The sequence below is a fragment of the Paramisgurnus dabryanus genome, chromosome 14, assembly GCF_030506205.2.
Source record: "Paramisgurnus dabryanus chromosome 14, PD_genome_1.1, whole genome shotgun sequence".
In the NCBI taxonomy this organism is placed as follows: Eukaryota; Metazoa; Chordata; class Actinopteri; order Cypriniformes; family Cobitidae; genus Paramisgurnus; species Paramisgurnus dabryanus.
This window is the reverse complement of record NC_133350.1, coordinates 16,629,656-16,645,718: the sequence shown is the minus strand read 5'-3', so window position 1 is coordinate 16,645,718 and position 16,063 is coordinate 16,629,656. Positions and strand designations below refer to the sequence as shown.

Genomic DNA, 16,063 nt, shown 5'->3' with positions numbered 1-16,063 from the left:
CAAGGCATTTTCAGTCTACTTTTTATGACTTTGTACATTTGCTACGTTAATATATACAGTTAGAGTTCAGCTAATGTCAAGAAGTTTAAAATGAAATGGACAGTCATTGCTAATGGTCTTCTGCATCAGGCCAAGCAAATCTCTTACACATACAGTACATGCATATCTGTATAAAATGGAATGTGTTTATGGTACAAAATGTCAGCTAAAATGCCACAAAATAATAATAAACCTCTTAACACTCACATAAAAAGGTACAATGCTATCACTGGAGTGATACGCTTTCAAAAAGGACATATTTGTGCACTTTATTACCTCAAAGTGGTACCAAATGTACACATATATGTACCTAACATTTTAGGACTGTTTAAAGGATTCCAGTCGCAGCTTTTGTACCACTTTTTCTGAGAAAGAACCTAACTTTATTAAAATCTGTAAATACCAAAAATAGATTTTCCATTACACGGACAAAAGACTGACCAACGTAATGTTGATATAACATCATTATGCAACAGAAAATGCACATTAAATCAAATTAAAATTTCCAAAATATTTAATAAAAAAATCAAATCACTAACATCTTACATTTATATAGTTTAAGGGCCACAAAGTTTGGCAGGTCAACAAGACGCTGTGAGGGCAAAACGCATCTCTAGCGTTGCCCCACATGACCTCAACGGAAAATGTAGAGGCAGATTATTAAAAGCAGCTTGTGATCGCCTTGTGCAATAACTTTCAAAGGGCCTGGAGATGACTGGAAAAAGTCCACGATTTTTATCAGGACCTGAACAGAAGTCAAACAATCTCACACCACCGCACGCCCTTATATAAAGGTCACTAGAGCATTTACTTAGGATGACCTACAATGCTAGATCTACTGTAAAGCAAACTTGGATTCAAAACAAAAGCCTATTGAAGGAAAGTAAAGAGACTGTATAGTGTTCTCTCTGTAGAGTAAATGACAAATACAATATGAGAGAGAGAGAGAGAGCAAGAGAGAGAGAGCAAGAGAGAGAGAGAGAGCGCACGAGCACAAACCCTCCAGCATAGCTATGCCGTATTTCTCCGAGACCTTTCACACATCTGTGGAGAAATCTGCACCACTTCACACAGCTCAGAGACTATTTAATAACAATCATAAAACTGTCTCAGCCCTGCAATAACAGACAATAATGCATTCATGACACACACCTGATGCCGGTATCACATGCATGGGTGTGTGCGTCTGCGTCTGCACGCCTCTTTCTTTCTCTCCCCCGCGCTGCTGACTTCTCGGCAGTCCATAAAAGAGTGGCAGGGAACAGCGTACAGTCTCGGGACAACTCGATCCTTTGAGTGCCCAATGCCCCCGCTTTCTTGCTCTCTCTCTCTTCCACTTCCCCTGCTTCCTTCCTGACTCACTGCCTGCCGTTGAACAGGGAGCAGGCTCAGAGTATTTGTGTGTATCTGGTTTAGGTGATGCAGACAGAGAGAGTGTGTACAGACCAAAAGGTCTAAGAGAGAGGGAATGTAAGTGCCACGGTTTCCCAGCCACACCCGTGCTTGCTTATTTTGCCATGTGCAAAAAATGGTTGCCCAACCTACCGTACAAAAAACAAACGCACAAAGCTCTCCCTCATTTTAAGCTCTCACTGCTTTTGTCAGGCACCCTGTGGTTTAACACAAACTAGATCAGCACAGAATATAGAAACATCTATGCTTGTAGTTTTAGTAAACTACTGTATATTGGTGAGGATAAAATTGAATCAGTTTAAGAACATCTGCATTGTCTGTTCTTGACCTGTAGTTCAAATTTTAGAGCATTGCATTCAATCCCATGTCAAATGCATAAATGTAGATCGACTGTAAGAGTCAATTCTGCTATATGTACTAACTAAAAAAGTCATTTAATTTGCAGTTGCAGAAGTTAAACAGTGTCCCAGTAATGTAAAACACAAAAGGTATATAAAATAATATAAAACTTGTGGCATATACAGTAAGTTATGCATATACAGTAAATACAATAGATATTAGAAAGACCAGGACCCTGTGTTATTATAGCTCTTGGGTGTATCAAACCTACAGAGAGTGTCCTTTTATCTTTGTAATTTTCTACAAATCTACAACAAGTTCCCAGAATGCATCAGTGCAGGGGACGGTGTCATGTGGAGTTAGGATATCCTACATAAAAACAAAGCCATTGAAGCCCTGACGCAGAGCTTCTCTTTATCAAATCCAGCGCATTACTGTATCACAATCTCTTTCTTTTTAGCTCTCACCATCCTTCCTCTTATTCATTGCATGGCTCTTGTAAAACAGGACAAAGTAGGACCTAATAATATTTAAAGGAATAGTTCACTCATCACTTACTCACCATCATGTTGTTCTAAAAGTATATGAATTAAACACAAAATAAGATATTTTGATATAAATGATGATGGTGGTAAGCACACAGTTTTGACATCTATAGTTGTTGTTGTTCCAACTATGGAAGTGAATGGGTACGTCTCATTTTGATTCTCTTTAAAAGGAAAAGAAACTCATACAGGTTTAGAACAACATGAGGGTGAGTAAGTGATGACTCGTGGGTAAACTATCCCTTTAAATATTATAATTTTTTTGGTGTCTTTTGAGTTAACTGTCCCTTTGAGCTTTTTATATTTTGTGCAACATAATAAAATTACCATGTGCAAACGTACTTTACTCAAAGGTCATCTAAAACATTTTAAATACTGGCCTCAGAAAAACAAAGCAATAAAAATGCGACAGGTTGGGTAAAACCGGCCCCAGGGAGGACAAGCTCTTAGAAAATGGGGAGACAGGAGCGTCATTACGAAGGACACTGCCAACACTTAGACGTCAGTCTTGTATTCGTTTCCTGTTTTTACCCGACTCCAAATTCCCAACAACTGTCTGGGGCAGTCTCACGGTCTTGTCGTATGAAACTGTGAAGGTTTTCATTGCACCCCACAATGAAAGATGGGCTGCGTTGAAACATTTGAAAATGTCCTGAATTACAAAGCTAAAACTGAAAGGCTGAAGTCCATTTTTTGATAGCAAGTAAGGCTTTTATTGGTTGATTTTACTTAACCCTTGAGAACCCACGGGGTCAAATTTGGCCAATGTTAATTGCTGCTTTCCAAAATCTTCCTGGGTTCTGCAGGGTTAAAGGAATAGTCCATTTTCTTAAAAGAAAAATCCAGATAATTTACTCACCACCATGTCATCCAAAATGTTGATGTCTTTCTTTGTTCAGTCGAGAAGAAATTATGTTTTTTGAGGGAAACATTGCAGGATTTTTCTCATTTTAATGGACTTCAATAGAACCCAACATTTAATACTTAACTCAACACTTAACAGTTTTTTTCAACGGAGTTTCAAAGGACTATAAACAATCCCAAACGAGGCATAAGGGTCTTATCTAGCAAAACGATTCACGACCACAACTTCTCGTGTATATCCGGTCGTGATGCGCCAGCGTGACCCCACGCAATACGTCATGACGTCAAGAGGTCACAGAGGATGAACGCGAAACTCCGCCCCAGTGTTTACAAGTGTGTTGAAAGAGGACCGTTCCTACATTGTTGTATGTCAACTGATACTAATTAATGTCTTTGTGTCAGTTTTTTGTTTACAATGGTCTGCAAATGTGCGTTTTATATATGTAACACGTGACCTCCCTACGTCACTACGCATTTACGTTAGGTCACGCTGGACCGGACCTAGACGAAAAGTTGTGGTTTAAAAGAGCATATTTTTTATTTTTTTTTTTGTCAAAAATGACAATCGTTTCGCTAGATAAGACCCTTATGCCTCGTTTGGGATCGTTTATAGTCCTTTGAAACTCTGTTGAAAAAAACTGTTAAGTGTTGAGTTAAGTATTAAGTGTTGGGCTCTATTAAAGTCCATTAAAATGAGAAAAATCCTGCAATGTTTTCCTCAAAAAACATAATTTCTTCTCGACTGAACAAAGAAAGACATCAACATTTTGGATGACATGGTGGTGAGTAAATTATCTGTATTTTTCTTTTAAGAAAATGGAATATTCCTTTAAGTATCTTGAGGTTTTGGATATTGACTAGCACTGGCTCAACCAATTTGGGGCAAACACAAATACTGTATAATATTGCTATCTGCTTCTACTCGTTCTCAGGATTTTTTAGAAACAACCATAGAAACCAATATTTTTAAAAGAAAACAAAGAATTGCATTACAGTTCTTACTGAGATAATTGTAAGCATTTAAAAATAGTATCATGTTCTCTATTATTAAAAAGGGAAGGAAATCTCCAGACATTTGCTTTTACTTTGAAGCCTGTTGTTACATGTGAATATGCTTCAGGCAAAGGTTTGGATACCTGATGCAGAGCAGAAAATAATTGTAATTTTACACCCCAGGGGTCATCCATTGTGAACTCTTTGTTCATCCACAGAGTCTTAATTCCTGTCTTATGACATCACATGCATCCTTTAAAGGAGTGAATAAGAGTGGAGAGCTGTATTTGGCAACATGGACAGCTTTTTGGCAAGTGGTAGCAAAAAGAAGAGAAAGGGAGAATTAAACAGGAAATTTAAGTAGTAATATGGGCTGCCCTCTTTTTTTCCATGTTGCCCTTTTTTATTCAAATTGTGGTATGTTTTGTTATCAATGTAATTGTGCTATTGCGAGTATAAGCAACAGCTGTTTAGCAATGGAGAAAAGAGCAGCGTCAATGAAGTACTGACGTATTTGTTCACCAAAACATAACACGCACAGAACGCCACTAGCATTTTTCAGCAACGGATCCAAGCAAGAAGGAAAAATAAATAAATAACAAAAAATAAACAAGATGAAAATGATACCACACAGAAAATCGTCACTAAGACGAGACAACAGACAAAATGCAAGGCATGTCATTCCTGCAGAAAAATTAAGAATTGGATTATTTAAAGTGTCTGAAATATTTTTAATTATTCCATCCATAACATTTTTAAAATGATAGGATGCTAAGATAAAGTTTCTCGTTTTTCACTCCATCTGGTGGTAAACTGATGTAATGAAGCCTGGAAATACAAAGCATTTTATGTTCAATGCCCATTTATTTATTTTCAAATTATGCTGACCTTGAAAAGTTTCAGGCAGCACACTGAGTTTCAGACGTGTATCTCCTGAGATAGCTGTGATACAGATGTGAGTCAGCTCAGACTGTCCTCACATTCAGCTCTAAGTTCACTGATTCTTGAAACTTTGGCAAAAACATGTCCCACTAAGAAAAGTGCTAATTCTGTTGGAAATTAATAACATTTTCATGAAGAAAAGGAATCAATGTTATAATCAGGGGGTCCTTTGCACATATGTAAGGTTCTTTTATAGGTTTATTTTTATTTTTTATTAATTTAATGATTATATGCTGGCCCATTGCCTACAAAATCAGCTGTCCTCGGTTACTAGATAATCATTTCAACTTGATTAAAAAAGCCAAAAGTAATAATTGAATTGAATAATATATTTACCACATGAAAGGTTTTATTGTAATATGTATTAAAAACTACAAACAGTGAGTTTTGAACAATATTTACTATTATTTTGTGATTGCTCAAAATGTGTCCCACATATTCGTCACCACCGACAGACATTTTTAAAAAGCAATAAAATCAGACAATTAAAGGGTCAACTGCATTCCTGAGGATCCCATTTTCAAACCTTCAGCTCTACTGCATGCTTCAAGATCCCTCAAGCTCCTGTATGTTTCCCATTTTCTCTTAAACTTGTTAATATTTTTGGACACTGCTACTGTGACAACCATAACATGTCAACACCGTCATCTTTGTAAAAAAAATATTAGATTAGATTATGAAATAAATGTATCATTTTTAAGAAGAGGTCTGAAGTAGCTAGCAACAGAGGGGAAACAAGATGGCTAATGTGAACAACTCACCTATTTTTTTTTTAATCTATATTAGGTTTTTGTCACCACCGTCAGATGTCACCACCGTAAGGTTTTCTGTCTTTTCTGTCAGGTTTTATGTATTTTAGGAAGTTATGATTTGATATTTGTTCACCACAGTGCTCAGGATTTTTATTTTTTGGACCAAATATTTACATAAAGTTTAAGCAAGAAGCCATTGACTTGAGTGGTATACATTTTGGAAAAATGAGGCCAATGTCACCACCGTCAGATTAGTGTCACCACCGTCAGACGAAGTTTTATTTGTTTTTAATGAATATGCTTAAAATATGTTTCTTCAGTGCTGTTAAGTTATTAAATTAATAGTCTCTATTAATACAAAAATATGTTTATAAAATAAAAAAATCATTACTTTTCCAATTTAGGCTTAAAGTAAATGTTGTATGAGTAATAACTGGAAAAACGCCTATTTTATGAAAAAAATACGAACGGGGAGGTTGCACCGGTAAATTGCTGAACAGCCAAGACCTTGGTCTATAATGATATACCTTCAGATTTTGTAATTTAACTAACTTTTTTTTCCAAAATTTAAACCTGTTTTATCCAAATTCCCAAGAATCAGTGAGTTATCATAATACAGTACAGACAGAGATATTGACTATATTTCATTCATTCATCCATCCATTCATTCATTCATTCATTCATTCATTCATTCATTCAAGCACATTTAAAAACAACCCAGGGTTGACCAAAGTGCTGTACAAACTAGAATGATCAGATAGAGCAAAAAGATAATAGATTAAGAGCTTAGACTAAGAAGATGTGTCTTAAGATTTAATTTAAAAGAAGAGAGTGATGACACCATTCTGATCGATACCGGGAGGCTATTCCAGAGTTTAGGGCCTACTATTGCAAAGGCTCGTAAGGCCAGATACTGAAAATATCTGAAAACCACTTATCTTTTGCAGCGATTTTTGGTTGAGAATATCAGTGAACACCCCTGACCACTCTGTGAGTTTCACATCTTTGTAAACGAAAGTTTAATGCATTGTAGGAAGGATTGTTCCAGTGCACCTATATAGCCATTATAGAGGGTGGAGGTGAAACACGAAAAACCCGAAAATTCTCGGGCCAGCCGCATGTGTCAAAATTTCAGTCAAAACCGTTCTATTTCATCATAAACAATCTGAAAACAGGGCTTTAAGTATAAAATACCGAACTTGTCCTTTAAGGATTACTGTGTCTGGGGTGCCTGTCAGGGAGAATCCACAGCAACAGAAGTCCATTAAAAACACTTTTTAATCACTTTAAACTTCTCTTAAAGAACTCAAGCCTGTAAAATCAAGAATTTGGCACTCCTTTGACAGTCTGGTGTTTTTATTTTGAAAGCTCCTGACACTATTACACCATCTGCTAACCAATAACACTGTATTATACCCTCTTCTAGGACTTCAGCTTAGTGAGTAATGTCTTTGAGAGCAGCGCATTAATCTTTTAAACAAATTATTGTCAACCATTAATGCCTGTATTTATTATAGTACAGTCACTGTTTAGTCTGCCCTCGTGGGAGTGATAAAGATGGTCCATTTCACTGGGGTGTTTTTGTCACACACATCTACACATGCACAGGAACCTGCGAATGCACGCACATGCACGAAACACGCAAGTAATGCATACATAAACACATTACTCAGTGTCAAAATATTACAGTTCCAGTGGTGAGGAATTATTTAGTAATAAATCTAGTTATTCCACATAAAGAACTACATACCAATAAATTTTTAAAAACAAAAACTTGACAGTCAACTTTAGGAGGAGCACTTATGTAGGAGTTGGTGTACGGTCACCTAGTTATTATAATCCTAAATGGTTTATCTTGTGATAATGAACATCACAGACTGTAAATTATTCTGCTCAATACACAGCTACTTACCAAATAACTGGACATGAAATATTGATTTGTGTTCAATTTATTTTTATGCGAAAGTGATATAAGCAGAATGAAATGAGAGAGATGAAACTGGCATAGCGTAGGATACTGGCTGCCAGGAACAAAGGCCAAATATACAACTGACCGCTCATTACACCAAAGTGCTTCACCACAGAATGCAGCGATTGACCAATGAGAATCAAGTTTTGCAAATAACAGCAAAAAATCGTTGTGTATTGTCACTTTTTGAACCCTTGCAAGACACAGGAAGCAATCTAACTAAAACCTAGCCCTCAAGCGAAGGAACCTCAAAGACCTCAAAACATAAACACATAAAAGCATACTTAAGAAAACTTTCCCTCGCTCTTTTTCGGCAGAAACATTTTCAAATAAATAAGAGTCTCCACATAAGCTCATCTTTCCATATTTTTGGGTTAATGATATAAGTGCGTGCCTATTGCGGAGGAAAACATCGTGTACATTAAGTAAAGTCTGGCTTCGATCATAGGGGAACAGAAACAGAAGTGTTTATCCAGAGCCTCTTTTTAAAAGCTTGGAGGACACTGGCAAAGATGTGCTGGCTGGAAATGTAGGACACTAAAAGACAATCAACCATCAAAGTGATGTCCTGTAATGAATTACACATGCTCAACCTTATCTGTATCATTTATACAGAGTTTATCTCTATCCACAGTACTGACAGTTCTGAGCTATACACGCTAATACATGCTAATGTTTTCTAGGATTTTTGTGGTGTACTGTAATGCTTTGGGTTTAAGAAAAACACATTATAAAAAGCATTCATTATTATTATTATTAGCCTCGTGCTTAAAATGTCACACCACAAAAAAATCATAACTACCTACAACATTACTATTTAAAAAGCTGTACTTCATACATGGTATTCAGTCGTTATATGAATGGGGCGGCACTCTAATAAAGCACTTTTTTAAAGGAAGTGAGCACCTGTTAAAATACAAAAATGGAAAGTGTTGGTGGTCATGAATAGGCACCAGTTTTGCCAGTGAGGAAAAATGGGAGTGCCTGATGTTTGAAAGAATGAGGAATACTGGCAGCAATACACTGGCTCTTCAGTCAAACCACTCTGGCAATGGACCCATGACAATTTAACAGAACCAAAAAGTATCACACCAAGCTGGGTGTATGTTTTTTAAAGACATAAATAGAGAAAGAGTATGGGTGTCTATGTGAAATATAGAAAAAAAAAACAGGAAGAGAGAAACATGTTGTTTGTACGTGTGCAAAGGATTATGTATGAATCCAGTGGTTTTACTTTTCCATGTCTGCATCCCCAGATTCCCACTGGAAAGTTGTCGCAATGGTGACTATAACATCACATCCGTCCATTTGTTTCAAAAACTTTAACAGCACAAAGACAAACTAAATTTGTATTATTCATCTCTGTTCCCAAAGCAAGCACATTGACGATTATTGTGCTGAAATATTCCATGCCATATGTCCATTGGGCAAACTTTTGGCCATTTGTTTTGGCATTAACATTTTACAAAAACACAATGACATGATGATTTCCTGAGAGTACCAGTTTAGGTCTCCCCATAGTAGAGGTAGACGGATTAATCGGTTTTGCAAAAAAAAAAAAAAAAATCGGCACCGATAGTTTATTGGTGGAACAATCGGCTAAGGGCAAAACAAATCCAAGCCAATTTTTCCGAGTGCATCCATTGCTTCATATCATTATGAAGTAATTAATTTGTGGAATAGATGCTGCATTAACATATCCCAACTGATCTGAATTCATCTCTTTTCATTATCACTGCATTACATATTTTGTTATTTTGTTAGATAATCATTAAATGTTTAAACAGAAGCAAATAAAGTACAAGACTACACACATAATATACATTTGTGTCAAATTTTTCCAGTGGGAGTCACAAAAGTATTTACTTCAATACTTAATAACATAATATATTTTTATTTAAACATTTATTTAATTTAGCACATTTTCATGGTTCGGTACTGTTGTTTTATACATTTTTAAATACATTTCAGCCTTGTTTCACTTTGAGTGTTATGTTTTTTATCCAGTATCAGTCGATTAATCGGTTATCACAAGTAGAGACCAACATAGTTATCAGTATCTGTAAAATCCACCTCTACCCCATTGGTCTTCCCAATTTCATGCGACACATTCTTGCACCTTACCTTAGATGCAAGCCGACGTTCTGTGCAATTGGGATGTTGACAATAGATACCGGTTTTCTCCTCAAGCACAGGCTTCTCACCTGAAACAACACACAAACAGAGGTCAAAGGTCAACCACATGCAGGAATTCAATCTGTGTCTAGCAATCTGTATTTCTAGGAAATGAATGAATGAGATAAATATTGAGACATTTTATACTAGGTAAATGGAGACAAACACAATGAGCCTGTGGGGGATTTGTCCTTGGGCATGAGCCGAAAGACGTAACAGAAATACAGCGAGGACAAGAAACAAGGCAGCTGCTGGTAGAAAGCAAGTCCGATAAAGACTTCATCAAAAACTGAAGGAGAGTGAAATTATGTGTGAGAGAAAGATGGCTCAGACAAACACAATAAAAATCTATGTTTAACACCTTTGAACTTCTTACTAGCCATGGTATATTTTCTTCAGTCATACAGCAGTATCAACTTAAGAGAATCCAGAAGACTAGCTGGGTAAGCCGGGATCATTTTAGGACTCAAAAAGGTAAAACAAAAATAACATTTCATCTGAACCAGACAAAATAACTTTAAAATATGTTGTTAATTGATGTACATTTTGGCTTTGGAGTCATAGTTTTACTAAAGATTTTTTCTAAACATTTTCTGAATTAATAAGCAACACCAAAAAGTTATGCCTCTTCTCCACTACCAGCAAGTTACCAGATTTTAAAAAAAATTATAATCGCTACACTTGTATGAAATGCCGAAGGAGGGACTAAAGTGAAATCCGAAGGACTGACATTAACACAAAAAGGAAAAGAAAGAGGAAAAGCAGAGGCTAACAGACGGCGAGGAAAAAGTTGGCGGAAATCTGAGATTTCCAGACATTACAAGTTTGCTGGAAGGCTAGCTGATTTTCCTTTCAGTGAGGACAGTAAAATCATTTTACCTTGAATCCCACAGGATTTATGAGAAAAGTGGATGGGAATAATTCTCTTTAGACTTTCTTTTTAAGCAATACTGCCATCTCAAAACTGGGCACACTGAAGCTTTTGCAGTTATTACCTTAAACTTAAGAGAGCAAAGCACATATTAGGCTATAAATAAACAAATGTTCAGATCAGTCATTGTGTTAATTGCACCAAAGGTCATGGGATCAATTTCAGGAAAAAACATACTGATAAAATATATACCTTATGATGCACTGCAAGTTGCTTTTGATAAAGCATCTGTCAAATGCATGCATTAATGTAAAATAAACTGAGATATGAGAAACAATCCAGGTGTTTTACAGACCTATGGCCTCTTTACACAAAAGTACCTCAGTTGTACCGTGGTACCCTGGATGGTATTTTCTCAAAAACACCTCTTAAATATATTAGAGTGTGCAAGCCTGGGTCCATATACATGGAAAAAAACATCCATTCATGGTACTGAATGATTTCCATATTCATATACTGCAGTATTTACAAGGTACTTCAAAGAACACCATAGCTTTATGACAGCGCATGTCCAAAAACGAATGGTAGAGTAGCACCATTGCACTTTTCTGATAGATGACACATTCCAACAGCTTAATAGCAAAGCAACAACACAACCTGAAACTTGACTGCACACATTCCATCTCCATACTTGCCTCCATCTCTTCTCCAAATTCTCCTTCTTTAGTCAGAGAGGCACAGGGCAACACCAAAGAAATCCTCTATGTAGGAATGTGCAGAATGCCAGGATCTGTTTTTCATGCCCATCTGTTTACCTAGCCCTTTGCAGAAGATCCTGAGGAGCCGAATATTTAGCACACCTACTGTCTCGTAGGCTATCTCGGAAATATTTGATGTAATTCTCATTTCCTTTGACTCCACTGAAGGAACACTAAGCTAATACCATGGATGCGAATATAACATTTGGAAGGGCTGAGAATGTCAAAACATTACATGGCTAATCCTCCTGTGACCCAGACTTAATTGAGATAAGCTAGGTGAGCAAAGGGTGAGGTAGACATTTAGAAACAGTGTTGACATGTTTCAAGGTAAATATGTGAATGCTTAGAGTACCGAGACTATGAAGGCTTGTATGATTTAATATTTGCCTTCTACTACTAAAATCAGTTGTCAAAAAATTAAAGAATATTACTTAAAAAAACAACATGTAATACTCATTTTAAGCTGTGAAGGTCGCTATTACGTTCCGTGTGTAGTGCATTCTGGCTCGATGACGTGTACCGTATTTTCCGGACTATAAGTCGCTCTGGATTATAAGTCGCATTAGTCAAAAATGCGTTTTGAAGAGGAAAAAACATATACGAGTCGCACTGGACTATACTTTGCGTTTATATAGAAAATGATTTCACAAAATCCAAGCCCAAGAACAGACATTTAGGGCCAATCTCATTTCTCTGTCTTACCCCTTCCCCTTTGTCTTAATCTTCCCCTTGCCCCTCGAAACCGAGTAAATGGGAAAGGGGTAAGACAGATTGTTCGTCTAAAAAATGAGACACCACTCGATTACCGTTTGCGTCACTTTCCCTTGCCGCTAACCGGCTGCTATGTAAACAGACAAGCGTTGAGAAACAAAGAAGATGCCGTTGTCTCAGGTTGTGGTATCGATTGCCTGAGCGGAGCTCAACAAATAGCACATAACTTAGCTGCTAGCTAGCGCCTTAACTAGCGATTCAAAACAAAAACATTACAATTAAAACCGCTTGAACATTTTATTAAAAGTATCATAAAACATGTGTGTCATAATATAATCTCAATTAAACTGCAGAAAATAACGTTACTTTCATTTTTCCGACTCCTTGACAGTTCGACGTTCATCAATAAAACGTCTTGATGCCGGCTCTCCTGAAAAATTCTTACGTTAACGTTTACCCCTCTCTTTCAAGTGTGGTCATTATCACACTTCGTTTCAAGGGCTATGTATCCCTACGCCTTGGCCCTAGCCCTTGATCAAACTAAGAATTGAGACACCACTTTGCCTCACATGAACGCGCAAAACCGAGGTGAAGGGGTAAGGGTAAGGGGTAAGACAGAGAAATGAGACGCACCCTTAATCTGGAAAGGCAAATTATTCAACTAAACAATAGCACAGAACAGCAGGCTGAATAGGTGTCCGTACATGTTAACGTAAAATTACCATTTACTCACCGAACACAATAGCATATCAAACATACCTGGGAGGCTGAATAGGCTAAATTAACACGATAAGCCAAATCAAGTTCAAAAAGGTCCCGAAGTCATTCTGCATCACTGAATTCAGTGAATTACATAAATACAGAAGCAGCATAGAGCGGACTCTCGCGACTGTAGATGGTAATGGTTTCTCTTGGTTCATATGAAATAATTTTGACATAAGTCACACCTGACTAGAAGTCGCAGGACCAGCCAAACTATGTAAAACTGTGCCTCATAGTCCGGAGAAAACGGTAATGGTTGTCGCAAAATATTACTACAGTTTACTATAGTACATACTATGTCATCTACTATAGTTTTCATGTCAGAATGTTTTACTCCCCACTCCCACCTTCTTACCTGTTAGATTGTCTTTATTCAGATCATATTTCGCGTTTTCTGCATTGTATATCATTTATGTTACTCTTCAGTTAACATTGAAAAGGCTGAACAGAAAACATTGACGTTCTTGTTTTTTTGATCGCATGCAGGTGTCAAGATCACATACCTCTACCTACTGTCAGTAGCTGCATTTACATGGACATTTGTAATCGGTTTAAAATGTTCAATCTGAATGAAAACGCTGCACGTAAACACCTCAATCGGAATAAAAGACCAAAAAGTTTACAAATCAAATCCGTTTTTAGAGGGGTGGTATATACCTTGAAATCTGCTCAAAAGGACATAACTAAAACTGAGACAAACGCTGTGCAATGAAGTAGAACCGGCATAATAACATATGACGCAAGACGAGCTTTTGTTGTTCAAGGAATCTTGTCATGTCATTCTTAAATTTTCCTAAACTTCCAATCCTTTGAAGTGATACGAGACAGCGTTGTCCAGCCAGTCCCCGATTTATACTCTGATCCACAAAAACGCGTGTTCGACTTCACACGGCACTGCGCAGCGCCTCTGGAGCGATACAGCACAAAGGAAAACTGTGGACTTTGGACTTGCTATCACGGTCGGTCTCTGCAGTACCACGTGAAGAAACAAAACACGCTTTTTGGGCACATGTGAATGGGTGTTTTTGCTGCTTGATAAATAAAATCAGCACAACACAATGCTCCGTGTTCTCGCCGTTTATTAATTATGACCTGAAATAGACGCACAGCAATTTCAGGAGGACTGCTTGTCTGTGTATATTGAGGGGCTGTCCACACGGAGACGCGTATCACTGTATACGTATAAATTTGTTATCGTATTGGCGTTTCATCCACACGGATCCGGCGTTTTGGGATACTGAATCCGCTATTTTTTGAAACCGGGTCCTAAAGTGGATAAAACTGAAGCCCGACACCCTTGCGGTTTCGTCTGTACAGCCAATCCGTATATTCTGTGAAGCGAAAACGTCATCACATCACGTGTCGGAAGCGTCACACGTAACAGTAACAGCAACAACAATAACGGCGGATTACGTGATTGTGTTCGTGCAACAGAAGCTACTAAAGCCTACTAGCTTTATTACAGCAAAATCTATTGCTTCTATGCAATTGTGGTGACCAACAAGCGATAATGGACAACACCATACGTTGGCTATGCGCATGCTCAAAGTCTTCTTCTCCGTGTATAGTGTATATCTGTGGCAGAATTACAGCGCCCCATACTGGTTCGGCATATATACTACACCGCTTTCAGTCGGTTTCAGTGGTTTCGTGTTTACGGATAATTTTTTTAGAGCAAGGAAAAAAAATTATCGGATAGGGAATGCACCGGCTTCGTGTGGATATAGCCTGAAACAACGCAAAACTATACATTTGTGGAATGTGTGCATGTCAAATCATTAAATCTGATTTGAAGCTTGCGCGATACACTGAAAAAATTATTTATTCAATTTACTCAATTTTTTAAGGTAAGCGGTTGCAATCAATTTAATTAAAGGTGCTCTAAGCGAATTGACGCGTTTTAGACCATAAAACATATTTTGTTAAATACAGCAAACATCTCCTCACTATCTGCTTGCTGCCTGTCCGCTGATCAAACTGTAAAAAAACGCGATCCCTGTAGACAGCCCAGACTTCACAAACGGCAATAACAACACAGTGGCCAAACCTACAAACAGAAACCATAAAGTGTTCTAACCAATAAACGACAAGAAGGATTTGGGGATGGGGGTTGGACGGCTTCATGAAAGCACGGAAGGGAGGGGGAGGAGTTAGCTACGCTCCGTCTGTTTGAAAACAATTCAAACGTCAACAAAAACTAACGTCTTGCAGATTCGCTTAGAACGCCTTTAAGCTACATTTAAACTTTTTTTGTTTTGTATTTCTAATTTTTTTGTTTAAATGTAGCTTAAATAAATTGATTGCGACCACTTACCGTAAAAAAAATTTAGTAAACTGAATGAATTTTTTTTAGTGTACTGTATAAACATGCACATCAATCCGATCACATTCTTAATTTAATTGTTCATATAAGCACTATAATTGGATTTAACAATCAGAATTATTTAATTTTGATTATTAAATTATTATTTTTTTATTTAAAAATAAATTATTTATTTTATTTTATTTTTAAATTTTGAGACAAAAGGTGTCCATGTAAACATAGCTACTGTGTATTTATAACTCTCTTCATCCGTCTCATAATTTAACAATCCTTTTATTGAAGTTTACTATGTTAACTCTTTCCCCGCCATTGACGAGATATCTCGTCAATTAAGAGAAAACGCTTCCCCGCCAATGACGAGATTTTCCGTCTTTCCGCAATACCGCTATTATCCACCAGGTGGCGCCCTTACGCAACTTTTTAAAACCGGAAGTATTGCCCTATGGCAAGCTGCTGCATGTCCGTGTCTGTTTAAAAGATCGCTCTGAATGGGATCTCTATGAAAAGTCCGTCATAAAAATGGAATTATCTCTGCTTTTTGCTCAAAATATGGTGTTTTTGCAAAAACCTACCCATATTCAAAAGCTGATTGCAAAAGAACCAC

The 16,063-nt window shown here is 37.1% G+C and overlaps 1 protein-coding gene across 3 annotated transcripts in view; it reads right to left on the bottom strand.

Annotated features, from left to right (window-relative positions):
- plekhg5a (pleckstrin homology domain containing, family G (with RhoGef domain) member 5a) overlaps positions 1–16,063 on the bottom strand; it is a 57,496-nt gene that overhangs the window by 30,854 nt on the left and 10,579 nt on the right. For 2 of the 3 annotated variants that reach the window (XM_065241308.2, XM_065241307.2), the window contains exon 2: positions 9,981–10,060. In XM_065241308.2, coding sequence (XP_065097380.1) covers positions 9,981–10,060 — 80 coding nt within the window. Of the gene's footprint in view, positions 1–1,191; positions 1,470–9,980; positions 10,061–16,063 lie in introns of those variants that run through there. The other variant, XM_065241309.1, reaches the window with a different exon arrangement.